At 41.7% G+C, this 22,532-nt stretch overlaps 1 protein-coding gene across 6 annotated transcripts in view; it reads left to right on the forward strand.

The window, feature by feature from the left end:
• ATOSA (atos homolog A) overlaps positions 1-22,532 on the forward strand; it is a 43,594-nt gene that overhangs the window by 18,567 nt on the left and 2,495 nt on the right. For 5 of the 6 annotated variants that reach the window (XM_085234362.1, XM_085234363.1, XM_085234360.1 and 2 more), the window contains 10 exons: positions 6,828-7,012; positions 7,822-8,024; positions 8,501-8,626; positions 8,890-10,738; positions 11,242-11,358; positions 12,965-13,044; positions 13,862-13,970; positions 14,786-14,944; positions 17,038-17,106; positions 19,341-19,540. In XM_085234362.1, the coding sequence (XP_085090488.1) occupies positions 6,828-7,012; positions 7,822-8,024; positions 8,501-8,626; positions 8,890-10,738; positions 11,242-11,358; positions 12,965-13,044; positions 13,862-13,970; positions 14,786-14,944; positions 17,038-17,106; positions 19,341-19,540 (3,097 nt within the window). Of the gene's footprint in view, positions 1-1,522; positions 1,664-1,986; positions 2,131-6,827; positions 7,013-7,821; positions 8,025-8,500; positions 8,627-8,889; positions 10,739-11,241; positions 11,359-12,964; positions 13,045-13,861; positions 13,971-14,785; positions 14,945-17,037; positions 17,107-19,340; positions 19,541-22,532 lie in introns of those variants that run through there. The other variant, XM_085234364.1, reaches the window with a different exon arrangement.

Genomic DNA, 22,532 nt, shown 5'->3' on the forward strand with positions numbered 1-22,532 from the left:
CGCAGCTAGCTGCAGGTCGAGCAAGTTGGTGGAAGCCTTCAGTCTGTACGTGTGGCTGCAGCCAAGTCGGTTCTTGAATTAGCAAGTTAGAGTAGTGAAGCTTCTCACTGCCTTCCTCATCTCTGCACAGCCCCTGCTGAGAGAAGGCCTGCTGATGGATGAGGCTTTTTCCTTCCAAAAGGGCTCCATCAGAATTGGTTAGTGAAGGAGGCCTGAAAAGATGTTTGAATGTAGACTTAGAAATCTCATACAGGAAAATCTGTACTTCAATATAAGTGCTCATCAAATGCTCACTTGTTTTCTGGAATAAACCTAAAGAGTAAGCTTTGCATCTTCCATAAGCTTAAGGAGGCTCTGCTTTCTGTCCCGGGGTGATGTGCTGCCTTGTTCCCAGCTCTGCCGGTTCCCAGCCCACCTGGGGGCTGATGGTGGAGCTGGATGCTCACCTGGGGCTCAACTGTGTACTCCTCTCCTGTGAATCAGGTAGGACTTTGAAACAGAACAATTTGAGCAACTTATTTTCACTATAATCAAGCAAAATTTGTTCGTTCTAATACAGTAATGTAGACTGGTGTACATATTTGTTTCATTATGTTGTAAAGTTTTGTGCAAATTTTTTTGTGCGCATCACATTTAACCAAGTGGCAATCTAGGAAATCCTAATGTAAAGGAAAACACAAATTGATGTGTTTTTAATTAAGTGCATTATTGAGGCAAAAGTCCTCTTCGCTTTCAGTACCTGTCTGGTTATAGCATGTTAGCACAAGCAGCATCTTTTGTAACTCCTTCAGTAGAGTGCTAGCTATGGGATCAGCAAAAAGTGTATGTTGCTCCAACCTGCTTGTATGTAAAATGCTGAACATCTTTTCAAACGTCAGCACTGAAGCTATTACAGCTTCACAGTAGCATTCCAGCACTCGTTTACCTGGGTTAGGATACGGTGCAGCAGCTGTATTGTGGAATAGACAGCTTTTCTTGCAGCTCAGTGAATGGAGGGTTGGAACTGAGTTTGAAACTTGCTGCCTGTTTTCAGGTATAGTCTTCCATTACATAAATACAGACCATGAAATCATAATGATTGCTCTGCTTCTCCCATTTGTCATTTCCTTGTGGAGTGAGAAACAATTTGGCTTACATCATTTGTTCTTAAGTGTTCCCCTTCTTTTCCCAGTTAAGTGAAAATAAAATCAGTTTCCCTGACCAAAATACTGACGTTGGATGTAGAGTTTGGTTTGGTGGAATGCCAACAAACCAAAAGTAGCAGGGTAACCTGATGTTGCTAGGTAAAAATAGAAGGCTACAGTTGGGAAGAGCAGTGACTCAGTGAGCAGTGTGGTGATGGCAGAATAGGATGTCGGCCAAGGCACAGGAAGCGGGATGGGAACACCCAGAGCAGTTCAGCAGTCTGTGTTTCTGTGTTTTGCTCTCAAAGGGAGTGGTTTCTGAGTCTGCTGCCGAGCGTTTCAGCTTGAAATGAATTAAACTGCTTTTCTTCTTTACTCATTGAACGGTTTGACCCTGAATAGATTTTAGCAAAAACAGTTTATGTGAATTGTACTTTTTTTTGTCCAGCCTGATTCTAAGCCTGATGTCTTTTCAGTGACTTCATGTGGTGCACAGCTGAGTTCCGAGGTAGAGGTGTGCCAGCAGAGCTGTGCAGCAGGTGGGCAGTGCAGTGACGGGGAGCGGCATCCGGTGGTGCTCATCCATTTGTACGGCTCTGTAATAACTTCATTGGCTGCCATGTAGTCATGTCTTATTTTTTTAAATTACCTGTTAGAAAGTGATGTTTTGTTGTTTCTTCTTTTTTTTTCTTCTTGATTATAAATGGTTGTAAGATCATCAAAGCAGTAATTTGTTTTCTGTTCTTCTATATAGAACTAAGTAGATCCAGCACTCGTATAGCTTTTAGTCTACTTCATTGAGCATCAGTCCTAATTTAATGTTCTGTGCTACCATTTCTTGCCTGCATCTGAGGTGTTGCAGTGAGCAGGTCATGGTTCAGCTCGATGCTCTGGGAAATGTAAAGAGGCAGTAGAAATGCCCTGAGGTACTGCACTTCTGTTCCAGGAGTAAGTCTACCGCAGGAGTCGCTGCTGGGGGGAGTCTATAGAGCATTCCTCAGATAAGGTGAGTCACCAGTTCATTGCATTTTCTTGAATTTAAGTAAACTTAGCTAATGGCTTGTTTCATGAAAGGCATAGACTGGCTTATGGTTTTGACTCTTGATAGCTTAAATTATACTTAAACCCTTAATATTGCAAGGCCTGTGAGCTCTGTGACTTCAGACGTAATTACGGGCTTGAAGCATGTAGACACAACATCCAGAAAATGATGGATTTTGGAGGTTCAAGGGCAGCTTTCTTTGAAGTAGAGCACAACATGGGATTAGTTAACTGAAGCATCCGTAGGTGTTTCTAATTCCAGAAGAGAAGCTATTAGTCAAATGTTTACATTGTGTTTCATTTCCTTTACAGTAGTCTTTTGAATCCCTGCCTTACTCTTAAAACGCAGGGCTACCTTTAACCCACTTCTTGGAGGAATGAGATAATAAAACCCATTCGTTGGCTGTTAGGAGGGAGGGCCATAGAGCCCATGCTGAAATTTTTATGTGCCTCGCAAAGCCTTTGCTAGGAGGAGATGGGGACTCCTTGTTCCGACCCTCGCAGAGCGGCCACTGCTTCCTTGGTGTACCTGACATCTGTGGCCTGGAGCCTCAGACTGAAGAGTCTCCTTACAGGCTGCCTGTAATAATAATTACAAAATAAGAAATCCACAAGCTGGAGCAATATTTTTAGTCTTTCCAAAAATTGACACTGGAGTGGTACCAAGTACACTGGAAAATAAATGTAATGCAGAGTGATGTCAGTGGGGAGTTGGGGAGGTGTGGGGGAAGACGTGGGGCTGGGCAAGCAGTGGGGCCGGCATCCAGCTGTGCACCTGAACTGCATCAGTGGGACAATTCCTGCTTGGGTCTGCAGTTTCCTTGCTTCCTAGTAAGTGAACTATGAGTCTGATTGTACAGGTGGCCTTCAGAATCTGTTCTGGATGCCTACAGATTTTTCAGGGATGCTCTGGGCCGTCCTAGAGCATATTTAAGGCTCTTACTAGCTGTGTTTCATGGACTTCTAAGAGTAGCCTAGATCACAGTGTGGGGAGTTCTCCCGTGGCTGTAGAAGGGCCAGAGCTGCACCCCTGGAATACAGTCAGGGCAGGGTTCACAGTAGGCATGGTGGAGCACCTGGGTGCACGATACCAGTGCCTTTGCTTTATGCCTCAGCTAGGAGAGAGATTAACTGCTCATCTAATGCACATTTCACGGAAGCATTTTCTGTAATTACTGCAGAAAATACAGCAATAGGAAAGGGAAGGGAGTTGGTCTGCATGGCCGTGACCTGACTGGGGAAGGAGTCGCTGGGCAGAGCTGGCTCAGCTGTGTTGGGAGAGTCTGTCCCAGCTTGCTGAGATTATGGCTTCCTTGTACCGCAGGTGTGAGTTCAAGAGATTGCAGTATGTGTGCCTGTTCTAGCTCTTCCTTTGTTTTTGAGTTCTTGTCCTTTACTACAGTGCCCCAGTGACTTGTGCATGCGTGCAGCGGACAGGGGAGGGCAAGGATCTGAAGACTATTCCTGATATTTCTTGTTAAATGCGTTTTCCTGTTTGTCTGAAAGGTGCACGAAAGTAGTTCTTGTTTGGTGTATGGAAGAGACAAAGGAAGACGAAACACTGTGCCTCCAGGTCTAAGTTCTCCAGCACTGTGTGCTTAGTTCTATGTATAGCATAATAGCTTAATTCAAAATTTATATATATATATTTTCCCTCCTACAGCAGTTTGTTGCTGTCTCCTGTGACTAGCTGCTCAGTACACTTCAGTTTCAATTAGCAGTGAAGGGCAGTCGTGCCTTATTACTTTAATTCCCATGTACTTGTGTCAACTAATTGAAGTTTTATCCATTTTAAGGGCAGGAAAATACATGCGCTGCTGGATCACTTGTTTTACATTATGCATTTGCATGTTCCATTGCTAGAAATGAAGCAGAATAAAAACATATAGTGAAGTCATAGGCTGGAGGTGATTCTGTGCACAGTCTGTCATTTCTTAAACAGGGCTGAATTATAGACAAAAGCAAACTGCTGCAGCACACATAACCAGGAATTCTTTTTCGCTAAACACTGAGTTTGCTGTTTCTATAAATGCCTTTCCACCCTTGTCCTCAATTACATCAACTTGCATCATCCGTGTCTGTTGTGTAGGAACAATTACCATGCTTCTCAGCATTCACGGGGCTTTTTTCCTCTACTGAAACTATTAGAAGTTGCCAAATAATACAGAAATCACGTGGAGCTAAAAAAAAAAGTCAATATGCCACATGGCATTTGTAGGAAAACACATTTCTCAATAACCATTGCTACTTGTGCTTTAAAAAAATTAAAATTCAGGATCAGATGCCTTGTTTGTTACATTGCTGACGTTATTTTTAACTGTCGGCCCTGTCTTTATAAGCTGTTAAGAGAGCAGTAGCTTCTCCTAGCTCAGTGCTTGGTTTGGTCATCCTTTAAGGACGTGCCATTTGTAGTTTCCTAGTGTAAATTTTCAGGTATCGCATCCTACTCTGCACATTTCTGTTCCATAAGCAGCTGTTTGACCAAGGTGGGATCTGTCTGTGTAAGCGCATCCGGATCTTGATGGAGTGCTTTCATTTTTCATTAAAACCTGAGTGCTTTTACATGCTTAACTGCACAGATTTCTCTGATGTTCTCTCAAGAAGCAGCGTTTCTTCCCCCCTTTTTTGTCTGCTAGGCACGAGGCCGTTCTGCTTTAGCTTGTTCTGGCTGCCACTGAGTGCTTCTGGGTGTTGGCAGTTCCTACAGCTGAGCAGGAGAGCTGCTCCCATAGTGATCCAGCCTGCTGTGACCACTTTAACACCACTGTGACCTTTGGGCATACGGAGTTGAGCACGATGCTTGTATTAGCACCAAGACACCATCTCAGTGCTTTTCAGAGATTTTCCATATCCCATTCCCTATTCTCTAAGTGTGACTTACCTGTTGTTTGGGCGTATGCCTGAAAAAAAAAGTTGCATGTGCCTAATTTTGTCAGTGAGTCATATCACTGTAAGTGCCTTGTTCTCTCTGTTATTTACTGTTCCTTTAATCTTTCGTGCCCCCTTCTTTAGTAATTTTCTGCCTTCCATCAGAAGAATGGCCACTTTAACTCGTGCCAGGTGACTCAAGGCTTGGTGCACGTGGGGTCCTCTGGGGAAACTCATCTCACCTCAGGCTTTTGGCGGAAGGCAGGTGGTGGGCTGTGCCTGATGCAGGCAGCACCCAGCCCTGAGCTGCCACTGAATGGGGGCTCCTGCTGCCTTCTCTTCTGTTTGCCCGTAGGCAGAAGTGCATCCTTTCAGAAAGAGGAAAGGAGTCTGTAAAGGTGTGGACTCACAGAATCATAAAATGGCCTGGGTTGTAAAGGACCATAACGATCATAGTTTCAACCCCCCGGCCATGGGCAGGGCTGCCAACCACCAGACCAGGCTGCCCTGAGCCACATCCAGCCCGGGACTCGTCTGTAGTGAGTGTGGATCCCTGGCAGTGGAGCTGGCTTCTCCCACGTACCATGCGTAGATCCCTTCACATGGTCTGCAGGCTGTGGAGCCCATGGAGCACAGGCCTGGGCTCGGCAAATACATCCATGCAAAAGCTGGTGTTACACACTTTGTAGTTTCTATATGCAAGTAATCGGGCATTTCACTGGTGTTCTCACTTAATATAGTCCTCCCATCTATAGATTGTTCAGGTCTGCCTTACCGTGTTTGCTAAATGCTCAGGTACTGGGGCATAAAGGCAAAAAACCAAAGCAGCAAAACCTCCTGAACAACCTCTTTTCTACAGGGGGAAAGGCATTTGTGCATGGCGTTCAGAACCTGCACTGAAGTTAACAGTCCCTCCTGGCAGCTCTGTTCTGTGGCATGACACAGGATGCTCACACTACAGTGGTGAAGCTGCTTTTATCCCCCAGAAGCATAAAACCAAGAACTGCTGCTGTGCTGCAGAGCTGGGGCCTCTGCATTGCGCTCTGTGGGCACTGCGTGCGCCAGCGTGGCTCACGAGGAGCGGTGCAGCTGCTGCTTTGTTTAGGGAGACTTGCTGAGGTTTGGTTCTTTGCACAAGTTTGGACTGAGCGTGGTACGAAACCATGAATATTCTGTATGTTCCTCGTGAACCTTGTCTCTGTGTGAAAGCTGTTAATGGTAACTATAAATGGACCTCTCTTTAAATAATCCCGCTCTCAGCAGTAGGAACTTGCTATAAAAATCTTAAAGAACATTGTGTCCCACTTTCTCTAATATAATTAACTCTTACTATTTTTTCTCTATTAAATTTTTTAATCTATTATGTGATGCAGTGTGTCTTCTTTATATCTGTTATGTGCTGTGAAGGATGTCAAGTTGTATGCCATCAGGCTCCTTCCATTAGGACCCAGGAGAGTATTTTCCTGCAGCCAGGCTGTGATTCAGCTGTGGGTCGCAACAAAACTGTTGTTCTTTGTGATGGTGCAGCCTGGTTACACAGCCAATTTACTCTTTGGAGCTTTCTTTAGAGTGTTTCTAATTTTGTATGCTTGCAGCAGCAAAGTTATAGGTATGAGAAAGATGATTTTGGTGTTGTGATGGCTCTCGGCGTGGTGGGGAGGGCAGGCAGTCTGGTACATCCATTTCCCATAGCTCGTGTTTAAAGCGTACCTTGAAACAGACCACAGGGACGGCTACAGTTTAGTGCTCATTATACAGCATTTGACATTGATTTTCGTCTTTTTGAAATGGCAGATACTTTAGATGAGTACTTTGAGTATGAAGCTGAGGAGTTCCTGGTCTCCTTGGCCTTGCTGATCACCGAGGGTCGGACGCCTGAACACTCGATAAAGGGCAGAACAGAGGGCTTCCATTGTCCTCCAGCACAGTCAAGTCAGCCACCAACAACTAAGCATGAATGCAGCGACAAGCTGGCTCAGGTACGATGATCACATTTAATTTGAAGCGTTGCTACCGTGATGAAAATCAGCTGAGAGCCCCTGGTAGGTTGGTAGCTAAGCACAAGTAACCATTGCTGTCTGTCAGCTCTGCGTTTAAACAAGTGTGTAATTTGGTGTCATACTAATAATAGATCAGATCTGTCCTTAAAATGAGATCGTTAAGCCTTTTATCCTTGAACATGAAGTTCTGCACAGCTACCTGAATACAGTACCTATTTGAGTCTTTATTATGCAGATTGGCAGTGCTATACTTAGCATTCATGGTTTTCTTTTTTTTTGAGAGAGAAAATGTAGGCTGACTTGCAGAACTTTTTGCTTTTTCAGGTGATATTAAAAAGTTAGTGGTTCAAAAAAACAGGAACACCATCAAATGCACCTCATCTCTTTTAGGTTGATGTTGGAGCATCTCTCAAATGAAAGATACAAAGTGCTGTGTGAGTTTGCAGTTTATTCCTGCAAAAATTAGTCTGATCCAAGGCACAGTATTTCTGAAGGTATTGCTGAAGATGGCCTGTGGAGAGAGTAGTAAAAGTTGCGAAGTATGGTAGTTAGGGAAATTTCTACGAGCTCCTTATTTTTGACTAAAGTTGCTGCAACTGCTGGCATAAATGATTTGTTTGTTTGTCATTTGATAGCTTTGGGATCTTACCGCTGATTTGGTGCACTGTAGTCTACAGAACTTGACCCTTACCCTTTTTGAAGTCTTCGGAATGTGATTTTTAAAGTGGGTTTGAATGTGGCTAGTGTTTTTATGGCTTATGTATGTTGACACTTACTCTCTCTCTTAGTGTCGTCAAGCCAGGCGAACCAGATCTGAGGTTATGCTACTGTGGAAAAACAATATTCCAATCATGGTTGAAGTGATGTTACTTCCAGACTGTTGCTATAGTGATGAAGGGCCTAACACAGAGGGGAATGATTTAAATGATCCTGCAATCAAACAAGATGCGTTGTTGTTAGAAAGGTGGATTTTGGAACCAGTTCCTCGACAGTAAGTTGGATCTTGGGATGAGTTGATAGTTGCTTGGCTTGTTAAATTCTGTAAATGTTTACCATAGATGGGAGCCAATCAGACTCTGTAATCTTCAAATTGTTGAGGAATTCTGTTGTTTTGCTTGAATCACCTGTTTTACTTTCAGAATGAAAACCTGTAAGTAGACTTCTCTTCCTGTATTTGATACAGAATATTCTAACAATGCACATGTAATATATTATGTATATATATATATATATATATATATATACACACACACATATATTATATTTTTATGACTGTAATTTCCTACAGGACATTTCAGCTTTTGCTTGAGAGATGATAACGTGTTATAGACAGAGAAGGCAAACGGGGAAAGGGAGGAACAGATCCTTTGAAAGCTTAGTTCTGTTAACAGCATTCTGTGTTCTTAGTTCTTAGTTCTCTGTGTATATTCTGACCAACATCTGCGTGTTTCTTTTAATGCATTTTAGAAGCGGAGATCGATTCATTGAAGAGAAGACACTTTTGTTGGCTGTTCGCTCTTTTGTTTTCTTCTCCCAGCTGAGCGCGTGGCTGAGTGTTTCACATGGTGCTGTTCCCCGTAACATTCTGTACAGGTATGTTAGAAGTGAAAAATACTCTTGCTTTGCTGTTCGCAGGTTAAACCCATTCTTCCTACCTGTGGTCCTCTTTGCTTTCAGAGGGTGCCGCATTGTTGGCCCAGTTCAGTAGTGTTTGTATCCTATACTTTACAAAGTGTGGCAGTTGCTGTGTGACAATGCTTCAGTGTTTTGTTTTTTGAAATTTGCCTCATGAAAAAGAGAGTATCAAAGGCTCTCTATTTAGATATGTCTATAAATGCACTTCTGCATTGTTTCAGGGTGAGCGCTGCAGACGTGGACCTGCAATGGACGTTCTCCCAGACACCAACAGAGCATGTCTTTCCTGTTCCTAATGTTTCTCACAATGTGGCCTTGAAAGTCAGTGTCCAGTCTCTCCCCAGACAATCGAATTACCCAGTTTTGACCTGTAGTATTCATACCAACCTTAACTATTACGAAAAGCAAATGAAAGAGCGTAAGTTACATCAGCACGGTGAATCCAGTACAGCAGAGCTGTGCAGTACCTCCAGTCCGCAGCGTGTCTGTGGGAAACAAGCATGGACAGTGATACCTGAAGGCCTACTTAATGTACGAAAGACACCTGAATTCACTTCATCTATCAGAAATTTAAAGCTTTATCCATCTACTGGTCTTGGGTCTGATTTTGCAGCATCACAGTCTAAAGTTCAGTGCTATAATGCTGCAGCAGACAGTAAGACACAATCTCACGAAACAGCTGTTCGAACTTTTAAATCCCTTTCTTTGGTTGATTCCCGTGTTTCGAATGGTCATTGCTCTCATCAGTCCACAGGAGAAACCAATCCTTTGATAGGTTCCTTACTTCAGGAGCGACAAGAAGTCATTGCAAGAATTGCTCAACACTTGATTCACTGTGATCCAGCTACTTCCCCAGTTGTTGCTGGACGTCCATTCAACATACATGAAACCAGCACAGCTACACCAAAAGCTTATCGGAGTACTTTCGAAGATGAAAACTTGCTGAGGAAAGGCAAGGAAACCTCATCTGTTCCTACTGTCAATTTAGATAACGCAATACAAGAGGATGGTGGCGAAGGCAAAACCAGAGCAATACCAGAAATCCCACGGCTCGATCCCCGTGCTCCAGCGAACCACTGTGGCCGTCCATCTGCAGGAGAAGGTAACCCTCTCATTGACTCTCTGCTCCAGGAGCGACGGGAGGTTATCGCAAGGATTGCCCAGCACTTGATTCATTGTGATCCAGCTACTTCTCATGTCAATGGTCGTCCATTCAAAGTACATGAGAATGGCCCGGTTTCGTCAAAAATCTTCCGAAGTACATACGAAGATGAAAACTTGCTGAAGAAAGTCAAGCAACCATCTTCTGTTTCTTTTGCTAAATCTAGTTTTTCTTTGCTAGAAGACAGCAGTAAATCAAAGTTGAAAACACCTGATACGCCTATCAGTCCTAGGTTTGATGGTGAATCGAAGGCTTCTCTGAAACTTCAAGCAAGAAGAAAATTGGTGTTAGCAAAGCCTAGTGATGCTGTCCAAAATGCATTTCATCAGACTTCAAATAAGACTTCTCATTTGTTTACTAACACGCGCACTTCATCGTTGTGTGTTAAAGAAAATAAATCCGAATTGCCAGATAAATTGGAAATGATGCAGTCTGATTATGTGCAGAAAGACCAGATAACCAACAGAATTAAACAGTGTTCAAATTTTAGCAGCATTGATGAACAGATTTGCACAAATAAACTTAAAGAAAGAACAGTTGTTAGTGAGAGTAACAACACGGGCACTTTTAACAGTTTGCAGACAGATAAATGCAGAATACTTGAAGGTACAAAAAAAGCAACTGTGATGCAGGCATCTGACTCTTTGCACAAGAATGAACTCAAATGTTCAGATAAAGACTCAAAGAAGCCAAGTATTTATGAGCAAAATACCCAGCTTATTAGTATTGAAAATTATTTAAGTAAAGACCATGACAATTTCAAAAATAAAAGCAGACAAGATAAAACAAAAGCTGCACATGATGAGAATGAAGAGCCAGTAGGCCTTGATTTCCAAAGCACTTCTCAGAAGAAACCTACAGAAGATGGCTCTGTTAGGTGTGAGCGGCTGAAGAACCCAGATGTGCAGGTAAGCAGAGGTGAAAAGAGTGGTTTCTTTAGCTGCTGGCAGTCAGGTAACTTGTAACTGCAGCCTGTATTTGCTAAGGGTGGTGGAGGAAGAATTTTTGTCTGACTACGTGAAGCAGTATTGGACTGTTGTCTGCTTCCAGTGAAGTGAAGTTTGGTCTAGTGGTGCTTCCCTCCTCCCTTCTGAATTAAATGTTTAACATGAGGAAGAACACTGTCTCATCCTGCTCACTGTGATAGTGTTAGAAATGACATTTTCTGTAGTCAGTTAGGTGTCATGTATACATGTACTGTTGTCTTAATGTCGTGTGTGGCCATTTACAATCAGTTGTTTGTAGTGCTTGTAGATTGAATCAAAGAGAACTTGAATCTATTTCATAATACGTTAATGGGATGCAGGTACATCAGCTGCAGGAGTTCTTTCCACTCAAGCAAACAAGTGATAGCTTGGTAGGCTGTTGAAATGGCCCAGTAATATCTTGAGTCAATCTGTTTTGCTGACAGAAAGCACCATCTCTAAAACACACAAATATATGGCGGAAACACAATTTTCGATCCTTGGATGGAACTTCAACCAAGGCTTTTCATCCCCGAACTGGATTGCCTCTGCTTTCAAGTCCTGTAAGTTATTGATGAAATTATGGCTTAATTGTGACTCAACTTTTATGTGAGAAAAGGAGTATTTTGAACATTTAGTTCCCGTGTATTGTAGAAACTTTGACAAGATACCTGGAAGAAGTTTTTGTATTTATTTTCACTGTCAGAGTGAATGCTTTTACAGGTGGAATCTTCAGTTAACACTAAAATGAAGTTGAATAATTCTGAAAAAGAATACATTAGAGGTAGTTCTTGAGAGATTTTCAAGAGTAACAAAAGGTAAAATAAATGCTATGGTAAACAAAAGAAAGCATTTTGAAGTTGACATATTTAGTCACTGAGGAGTTTTTGTGTGAGTTATTTATTAATCCCTGGTGACTATTATCCTAAAGTTTTTGTTTCTATGAACAGTTTGTACAGCATATTCAATATCCAGAGATATAGCTAAGTGATACGAGGTTGCTGTGATAAGGCAGAAACACATATTTATATGAGGGCTGCTCTGAAAGTAATGCCTCATGTTTTATTGTGTTGGCTAGTCTGACATGGAAATGTGTATGAAGCGAAGATGTGGAATTGAATTCCTCCATGTGGAAAAAAATGGCACCCACTGACACTTACTGATGCTTGCTGAATGTTTATGGAGACCAAACAGTGGGCATGAGCACAGGAAGGCGACTGGTTGTGCATTTCAGCAGTGGCAACAGTAATGCGAAAGATAAGCCACTTTCCAGGCCCCATACCAGTTTGAAGTCCATGGAGCACATTGCTGGTCTTGGCTGGACTGTCCTACCAGACCCACCATATAGTCCAGATTTGGTGCCTTCTGATTTCCATCTGTTTGGGACGGTGGAAAGATGTACTGTGTGGGGGATGTTTTCCTAGCAATAACAATGTTATAGCAGCTGTGAAACAGTGGGTCACCTCTGCTGGTGTAGATTTTTCCAGTGTGACATGCAGGCTCTTATTCATTGCTGGCAAAAATGCACAGCTAAATGGTGGTGACTGCGCTAAAAAAAAATAGCATTTTGCAGCTGAGAATTTCCTCTATCAAGTAGTGTTATTGTGCTCTTTGTATCTGTTGGACTTTCCATGGTAGTAAACAGGAGGCGTTACTTTAAGAGCAATCTAAGTAGTTCCTGGTTGGCTGTTAGGGACTTCTAAAGAGAAAGGCATTCCCAATGACAACTACTGACATACTTGTATTACCTTTTATAGCACGTAGTGTGTGTTGTTCTTTGGTGCTTATGGACAGTGTCATGTTTTCAGGGAGTTCAGATGGAAATCGGTTCAACTTGTTTATTTCTAACACTCTGCGCTGCTCCAAAGCCTCTTGAATGAGCTGCACGGTGATTTGGGGGTATATTTAGTTCCTGTTGCTTTGTTCATGTATTCTTCTGGAAAATCCTGTTTGTGTTGATCAGATTTTTCTTCAATCTTTTGAAGCAGTTCAGTCAGTCAGAATCTTTAATAATTTCAGATTTTTTTTCACTAAGTTTAGAATAGCTTTCTTCTTTGTTTTCATGTTTTTGTAATGTTATGCAGATTCTTGGCAAACCTGTGCTTACTTGTCAAAATTGTGCTTACTGGAAGTACAGTTTTTAAATTAGTATTTTCTTCCCCTTTTGAGGTTCCTCAGAGGAAAACGCAGTCTGGGTGCTTTGATCTGGATTCATCACTGCTGCAGCTGAAATGTTTGTCAGCAAGAAGGTACGTTTTATTTACCAGAAACTGAGATTTTTTTTTTTTTTTGAAACAGAACATGTGTAACAAGAAAGATCATTAACAAATACAGATGGTGGGTGCCTTTTCAAAGAATTCTTATTCTGAAATAATTTTTTTTTAAATTTCATTGCAATTGTGCAGACAGTGGTTTTCGGCCCTTGGTGTGCTAATCAGTCGATGGGTTTTGTCCCCAAATCAGCATAGCACTGACAGAGCCACTGCTGAGACCACTCTGTCCCATCGAAGATTGGGAAAGCTGTAGGATACACTTGAGTACTCAAACAGAAAATTGATTAATCATTGATTCTTCTTTTTCCCTAAAGTTTTTTTTCTCCATTATATGAAAAGCTTTTTTTTTTTTTGCCTTTTTTTTTTTTTTCAAATGAGTTGTTTTGTTCTTAGAGTTGGATGGTTAAATATCTTGCTTTTATGTCTGCTCAGGGAGCATAACCTTTGAAAGGGACTAGTCATGACTTTTTACACATTAATGTGCATAACATAAACAGCTTTCAGTATGGTAGCGTGGTGGAAACTTCAGGATAAATGGCTGCATACAGGAGAAAATTCTGTTACTTTATTCAGAGCTAATGAACAATGTAAATCTGTATTGTCTCTATCTCTTGGTGGAGGTATTCTTCAGTAACCTAGAAAGTGTTTTGCAAGAGTATTAACAGACAGTGTTCAACTGGTATTTCTTTAGCACAGTATTTTGCAATGCAGTAAGTAAATCATTCTTTTTAGACCAGGTTGTACCCAGAAGAAATGTGTTCATCCTTTATATTTATTCTTTTTTATTTAATAGCCCACAACAATGTATAAACAGAAAGAGTGATCCAGAGAGCCATGGAAAACCATTTCTAAGTTCTAGTGCTCCACCAGTAACAAGTCTTAGCCTTCTGGGAAACTTTGAGGTATTGCATATTGTCTAGAAGTCTTGTGGTATTTTTATTATTCTTCTGTTCTGCTTTTAGAGCACATTAGTGCGGATAATTCCAGCCTGGTTACAGTGTAAGATTCATAATTAAATTGAATGAAATTTGTTTTAATTTCCATCTGTAAAGGCATAAATTTCATTCCAAAGAAGTCTTCTCTCTCAGATACAAAATTAGAAATTTTAACTTTAAACTACGGTTAATTTAGGAGGGGTTCGGTTGGCTTAAATAAGATTCAAACTGTTATTGTTCATTTTTGTCATATATAAACCTAGAAAAAAAAATCTCATTTTTACTCTTAAAACTTACTCAATGTTTCACAAAAGCCACATGAAATCAGTGTAACAAACAACATATTGGAAGCGTAGCCTCCAGCTTTTGGCTTCATGTAGCACATCAAATGTCAGTGACTAATTGTAGCACTTATGGATTGCATTATACCTTGTGAAACATAGAGTGAATATGTTGAGAAAAGCTGCAGTTACAGTCTATTCTTTCAGGCAGTGTACACCAAGGGTAGTCATGAATAGATCCCACTGCTCTCTAAGAGCTTTTGTGCAGGTTTGAGTCAGATTAAGATAGGGTTTGCATGATGCTTCCTGTTAGACCACTACCATCTTGCTGAATGTTCCTGTTTGTTGTCATTTCTGCCTTGGTTGTGATTTCTGGTATGTCACCTCATGAAACACTTAGGACCCAGGTTCTTATAGAAACTTGTTTTCTTGTTTCCTGCTTTTTATTTTCTGCTGTATTTTGAGGCGGTCTCAATCTAAGCTGTATGTTTTGTTTTTCAGGAGTCCGTCTTGAACTTTCGCTTAGACCCTCTAGGCATCGTCGAGGGCTTCACAGCAGAGGTGGGAGCCAGTGGAGTCTTCTGTCCCACTCACATGACTCTGCCAGTTGAAGTGTCATTCTACAGCGTCTCAGACGATAACGCACCCTCTCCTTACATGGTAAGCGTATGGTCCAAATTATCTCTCCTCTGTTAAAAACCAGTAAGGTGGAACAGAGTTCATAAGCTTGTAGTCGGGTGAACTTGCCTAACCCATGCTTTAATGCAGTAATCAGACATACAACCCTAATGCTTGCTGAGATGGTTTGTAAGTAGCACAGTAACGTATGTAAACTACCCAGAGCTATTCAGAGTTTCTCAGCTGATCAGGTACTTCTGAGGTAGTAGACACAGTATCCTCAGGGAGGATATTTTAGCCCTCGTCCTTTGGCATTTCAAAGCCCTGTAGTTTTTACATAAGGACAGAGCTGGCTTCGGATGATTGGGGAATTAAATTCTCATAGGTGGAGATGGAAACCAAGAGCTAGGTGAGTAGAGAGTTCAGGCACTGGGGCTTTGGAGGGGTCATTTCCAGCTGCTTATGATCAAAGTCCCTTCCTCCCATCCTTTCTTTTTTCTTAACTAATGCGTTTTCTCCCGTTGCTGTGTCCAACATCCAGCTGCTCTGGTCATGGAATATCACTGGAGTGATTGATCTCCACCATCTCTTTTTATCCAGCTTTCTTAAAATAGGCAGTGAGACAGTAGCTGGACTAATAGGATACATCTTGTTTTCCAAACAAGCTGCTGTCCTGGGGAACTAAATGCTTTGCCACTAAGTAGCTTGGATGGTAGGCCAAGGTAATGTTGTGGATGGAGAGTTTGGACTCGTTGTTGGAGTTGTTTAGCCCTTCATTTTTAGGCAATTGCTGTCTGAGCTAGTGCTAAGCATGTCACTGTCATAAGCTGCTTGATTTGTTGGTATTTACATCAGCAGTGCAGTACTAATTCTGTTCTGCACTTCTACAATGACAGCACAGGTTTGAATGCCTAAAAATTGCTACCTTGTAAAAAGCAGAAGTCTGATTCGACAGTTCAAAGCATCCAGCTGACAGCTAGATTCATTTTGAATGCCTGCAAGTAACCTGGGTGTTACCTGGGAGACAGATCTCATTTTGAGAGGTTTTACTGTGTGTATGTGCATTTAAAATACAGTAAATAGTTTATTTAAACATGTAAGCAGGCTTTAATGTCTGATTATCTCAATATGTAGACTTCAAATTTGTAGCAGGTACCATATTTTTGATATTCTGCTTCTAAACTGATTCAGAAAATGAAGTTAAATGGCTTTGCAAGTTAAGTTTGTATAATACACTTTAAGCTTGTATGTATCTTTCTTAACTACAGAAAAGTAGAATCAATTTTCTTGCTTTCATCTTTTTAGATTATGTCACCTAATTTTCCAGGAGATGAAAGGATTCTGATGTTCTTCAAATGGTTAAAGTAGCATTGCTTATTTCACTAGCAGAGTTTCATTGTTTAAGGCTTTCCCCCATGTTGTAAATATGCAATTATAGCTGAGTCTCACAGGATTAAGAAAGCATTTGTATCGTGCCTCCATCATCAGAAACATTGTTTCTGTTTGTATAGCTAGTTTCTTTGCTCTGCTTTTCTTGTTGTTGTTGTTTTTTTTTTTTTTTGTTGGATATTTTGTTTTTGATGTGTCTGTATGAGTGCAGTACACCAGTTGTGCACAGAAGCATAATGGAGCTCATGCTGAAATGCAGAGCCTCAAGGATGAGCTCAGCAGTGCTGGAGCAGAGTGAGATGCTCACACTCTGTAGATCCCTGTTGGTACTGAAGCAGATGATATCATTGCTATAGTTTTGCATTAGAATGGGAGATTAAGTGCATCTGCTGTCTTTGAAAAGCAAAAATTAATTCTTTGGGGATGGAAGTATTATTGGTGCAATTGCAGGCCATACAGAAATGGACAGGCAATTCTTTCGTTTTTAACTTAAGGCTTTCTTTTGAGAATGTCTTTTTATTTCGCTGTAGCTCCCTGACTCTAATCTGAACATGTGGAACCTTGAAAGCAGTTTCAAGAGCAGAATGTACTCCTTATTGGACAGCTCTTAATGATCTGCCAAAGCTGTTGATTTTTAACTTCATCTTAAATATTGTGTTATATTCTTTAATTAATCAGCAACTAAATGAATAGAGCACTATGATTTGTATTGCACCCTGCTAACTGTTTCTTTATTTTTTCCCTAGGGTGTAATTACTTTAGAGTCCCTTGGTAAAAGGGGTTATCGGGTACCGCCTTCAGGAACGATACAAGTGGTACGTATGCAGCATAGAACAGAATCATGGAGTCATTTGAGTTGGAAGGAACCCTTAATGGTCATCTAGTCCAACTCCCTTGCACTGAACAAAAGCACCTACAGCTGATCAGATGCTCAGAGCCTGGTCAGCCTGACCTTGAGTGTATCCAGGGACGAGGTACCCACCACCTCTCTGGGCAACCTGTGCCAGTGCTTCATCGCCCTTACTGTAATAAAAAAACAAAACAAAACAAAAAAACAAAATACCAAACTTCTTCCTTATATCCCATATAAATCTTCCCTCCTTTAGTTTGAAACCATTTCCCCTTGTCCTGTAAGAGCAGACCTCGCTAAAGAGTCTATCCCCTTCTTTCTTATAGCCCCCTTTTAGATATTGAAAGGCTGCTATCAGGTCACCTCGGAGCCTTCTCTTCTCCAGTTCCCTGAGCTTGTCCTCATAGGGGAGGTGTTCCTTCCCTTGGATCATTTTTGTGGCCCTCCTTTGGATGCGCTCTAACAGGTCCACATCTCTCCTGTACTGAGGACTCCACATCTGGACGCAGTTCTCCAGGTGAGGTCTCACCAGCGCAGAGCAGAGGGGCAGGATCACCTCCCTTGACCTGCTGGACACAATTCTTTTGATGCAGCCCAGGTCACCGTTGGCTTTCTGGGCTGCAAGGGTACATTGCTGGCTCATGTCCATCTTGCCATCTGCCAGTAGCCCGAGGTCCTTTTTGACAGGGCTCCTTCCTGGCAGTCCCCCAGCTTGTATTGATAGCGGGATTTGCCAAGACCCACGTGCAAGACCTTGTGCTTGGATTTTTTGATCCTCCTGAGGTTCTCCTGGGCCCTCTGCTCGAGCCTATATAAGCCTCTCTAAATGGCATCCCATCCCTTGTGTGCATTGACTGCACCACACAGATTGGTGTCATCCATAAACTGGCTGAGGGCACGCTCAATCCTGGTGTCATTGTCATTGATGAAGTTGTTAAAGAGCACTGACCCCTGAGGGACATGACTCGTCACTGATCTCCGTCTGGACATCCAGCCATTGACCACCACTCTCTGGGTACCATCTTGTAACTGGTTCCTCATCAATCAAACGGTTGACTCATCAAATTCCTATCTTTCCAATTTGGAGAGAACGTTGTTATGGAGGACCGTGTCAAAGGCCTTATTGAAGTCCAGATAGATGATATCAGTGGCTCTTTTCTTGTCCACTGACGCTGTTACACCACTGTAAAAAGCAACAAGGTTGGTCAGGCAAGACCTGCCTTTGGTAAAACAACGTGGTTGTCCCATATCACTTCCCTCTCTTCCATTTGCCTTAGCATAGCTTCCAGGAGGATCTGCTCCATGATCCTACCTGGTACAGAGGAGAGGTTGACAGGTTGGTAGTTCCCTGGGTCATCTATTCTACCCTTCTTAAAAGTGGGTGCAACATCGCAGATGCGAGTGCATTAAAAGCTCTGTATCAAGAAATTAATATGGAGGGAATTAGGTTATTTACTAGAGAGAAGTATAAAGCTAGCAGTGGAAAAGTGATTTTCTCTAAAAACTTGTAAAACTGTGATTATTTAAAGTATAAATCTGTCTGGGATGAAGGAGACGCTGAACATTTGATCCCATCCAATGCTGTGAAAAGGCTTCAGATCAGTTACTAAGGTTCAGAATAGTTGGTAACAATTCATTATTTCTTCAGTGAGGTAATTTACAAGTCCAAATTCTGAAATACTTTGAAAAGAGACACCCAGTTTAAATACTCAGTCTTACCTACATTTTGCAACACTTTTAAAGTACCTACTTTCCATAGTGAAATCAGAAAGTAAATCACAGCCATTGCTTAGAGCCAACATCTGCCTCTTTGTTTTAAGAACCCAAGCTGGGGTGACACATTGCTAATTCTAGGTGTCAAAGTGGAGCCCACTTCACCTGCTGTATGCACAGTCTCAAAAATAGTGGAGACAAAAATCTGACTAGAAAAATAAAAATAGAGAAGCAGGTTAGATGAGTAGTAGTCATGTGCTACAGTTTCAGATCAGAAAAATAATTATTATTTTAAAAAACAAGAATTTCTGGAAGCCGAAGTGTTGAAGTATACAGAAAAACCACACATTTTGGCGTAAATATTTCTGTCTTATACAGGAACAAAGTGCGCAGAGGATGGTGACTATTTTCACAAGTGATTTTTTTTTTTTCCCCCCCAGTTTTTCATCTCTAAAGAGTATTGTACTGAACCATCTGTCTTTTCAGACCTTATTTAACCCTAACAAAACTGTGGTGAAGATGTTTGTGGTGATCTATGACTTAAGAGAGATGCCAGCTAATCATCAGACATTCCTACGGCAAAGAACTTTCTCTGTTCCTGTGAGACGAGAAATCAAGCGGACTGTCAATAAAGAAAACAGCCAACAGACTGAAGAAAGGCTGCTACGCTACCTCATCCATCTGAGGTGAGCTTCTGGGAGCTCACAAGAAAAGGTTTAAAGGAGAAATCCAAGTACCTGCCAAAACACCTCTCACTGCCTTTGCCAGCAGCCTGTCTGCCTGCAGGCTTATTTAAATAAAAAAAAAAAGAATGCTGTTGATTTGGTATTTCAAACAGACAATAGAGGGTGAAAAGCTAATAAATAGTTTGGATTCTGCTCTGGAGGAAGAAAGATAAAATATGAAGCTCTTTCCTGACGTTTTTATAGTCTTGTCACGCTTAGTTGTTTTCTCCCCAGAAGAGACTGAGTTCTGGTTGGATCACAGGACCTTCTCTGAGGTTGCAAGGAGCAGTGCACGTGCCGTAACGTAGCAGAAGCCAGACCAAGGGTCAGTGTGGAGAAGGTGGTTATGTGCAACAGACCTGACAGGAACAGGTTCTGACATGAAAAGCATTTGGAATCACTACTAAATGTGTAGTGTTTACTGGCAGAAATCTAACAACTTGTTTTATGAATGAGTGCCACTGAGACACCCTTCACTTTATGAAATATTCACCACATTTTCCTTGCAGGACGTACAAAGCACTGCCTGAAACCAGGTGTAGTGCGACTGCTCTTGGGGTGTTCTGAAGGCTGCAATTGGAAACAAAGGAGAAGTGATAGCTGTGCTTTGTCCTTCATCAGTTTGCAGACTTTTGCCTGTGTTACTGCATTGAATGCACGTACACAAACCCAGTGATTACATTGCAGCTGTTTAAAACCTGGTGCCTGCTGATGTTTTAAAGCTAGCAGGCTGGACAGTTGGATCTCTTAGTTTAACTTGTAGAATTACTTGGGAAAATTTTACTACTTAGTGGCATTAGCAGGCTTGAAAGCACAGTTGTATCTAACAGTGATTCCAGACCAGTGTTTCCTGTTAAATGAAAGTCAACAGGCAGAAAAGATGTGTGTTGGCATTGAATTGTGTTTTTTGTCCTTTCAGGCCACACTAACTTACTGTACCTAACTTAACTACCTTTTAGTTTCTGCTTTCATGTAGGTGGTAGGTTTGTTTTAGACAGACCCAAAACAAGCCTGCTTTCTTCTTTGTAGTCTCTTATAGCCAGTACGTCTGCAGTCTTCTGCTGAGACAGACATGTAGCAGTTCTGCTGCTTTTAGTTTTGAAATACCTGTATGATTTAGTCCAGCTTTCTGCATTCAATGGGGGTTTTTAATGTATAATGTAAAACACATAATTGCAAATGTAACCATTTCTGGCTGGAAAAACAAACCGTATGAGTATGTTATCATTCATGTATGTTACTTTTAAATCTGTAATAGGATTAGAAAATGATTAAAAGCAGGCAAGTTTTCTCAAACCCATCCTGCTGAAAACTTGTGTATAAAACTAAAAAAAACCTAAATGACAAAGATTTTCTTAATACTCAGGCTTTCTTAAAGCAGTCTTTCAGGTTTAGTTGCAGTACTTCCTGAAAACATGCTGCTTAAGATTACACGTTGAAGTTTTGCTCAGAGAAAACCAACCAACCTAGTGAAGTCCCAAGTGTTAAGCTGTGCTGTGGTAGGATCTGCTTGTGAGGCCTCAATTACAGCTGTCAGCACTCGCGTTATGAACACCTTCTTTGCAAGTGGTAATTCAGCAAAGATGCTTTTATAGATCTGGAACTTTAAATGGGTGGCCAGAATCTCTGCAGCACTCTTTACAGTGTCAGATAAAGCGCTTATGCAACTTCTACATACACAGTTTTGTACATTTGAGATTTCAGTGTGCCATTAGACTGCATTTGTGCAGCTGCAGTCCTGACATAATAGGCAAGATGTTCAGAGAGCAAAGGATTCTTATACAGCCGTCAAGGTTGATACAATTTTAGAAGCCTCTTGAAGATGCTTTGAAAATAAAAACAACAGAAAAGTTATGTTGCGTGCCAAACAAAGACTTCTGTGTTGTAATGAAGTCTGTGTGAGCGCAGAGCCAGAGCCCAGCTGTGCCCTGTGCCGTGATGGCGACAGTCAACTGGTTTCTGGGTTGTACTCTGACACCCCCCCCCGGAAAAGGCAGTTAAACAGAGAACCTGCCCACAGCTCCATGCTTTTCAGGTTTTTAAGGCTTGGTCAATTGCTGTAGCTACTGACATGCTGTCTCTCTTAATAGCATAATGGCTGTTGCTTAGTGGCTGACAGGGCTCGTTTCTTTCATTAGCTGTGTGTTACTGAGGGCTGGTAGGGAGGTACTCTTTAAACCAATGCTTCAACACAGCAACTCCTCAGGGTGCTGAGAAATTTCTTTTTTTAATATTTTCCTGATATGGCCAAAGATGTTGCTGGTGGAAGCTGAAGGTATCTGCTGTTCCTTACTTCATGTTTCTTTTTGATCTTTCTGATCTCTCAGCATTTTTCCTGATCAGGAAATGTGTTATTTTCCATTCTTTGTTTACAGCTTTACTTAAAGATTTTATAGGTTGTGCTGTATTGTCTTTTCCTCTTGCAAAAAGAAAAGGTTTTCCTACGTCCATTTTTACAGCTATCCTGCTGTATCCTGTTCCTGCGGCTGACACTGTTCTTTGTGAATTCTGATGGCCTGTTGATACCCGGAGGTTTTCATGCTTATTTGTCATTTCTCCAGTCATGTTCATCACTTAGCTTCTTTTTCTCTGCCAGACTTCCTAGCTCATCTGTTATTTGTGTTTTTAAGCCTTCCTATATTTGTACGTTGGTGCTGTTCCTAGGACACCATCTGTCAGAAATGTCTGCTGTGTTTTGCTTGATTCCCTTACACAAAACCACTGGAACTGCCAGCTCCAGGGCCAGTCCTGTGCTGGCCACTGCACTGCCACCCGCAGGGGTGTGTGTGATTGTCTCCTGTGAATTCCCACGCACTTGCACTTGTGAAAACCCGAGGCTGCACATCCCAGTTACTGTGATAGGTACTTCTCAAAAAATAGAGGCAGTGGAAGCATAAGCCAGAAGAATCTCCCAAACTTAATTACCATCTCCCACTCATCCTCCTCCGATCTT

Source organism: Meleagris gallopavo, chromosome 12 (genome assembly GCF_905368555.1).
Source record: "Meleagris gallopavo chromosome 12, MGAL_WU_HG_1.1, whole genome shotgun sequence".
Lineage (NCBI taxonomy): Eukaryota > Metazoa > Chordata > Aves > Galliformes > Phasianidae > Meleagris > Meleagris gallopavo.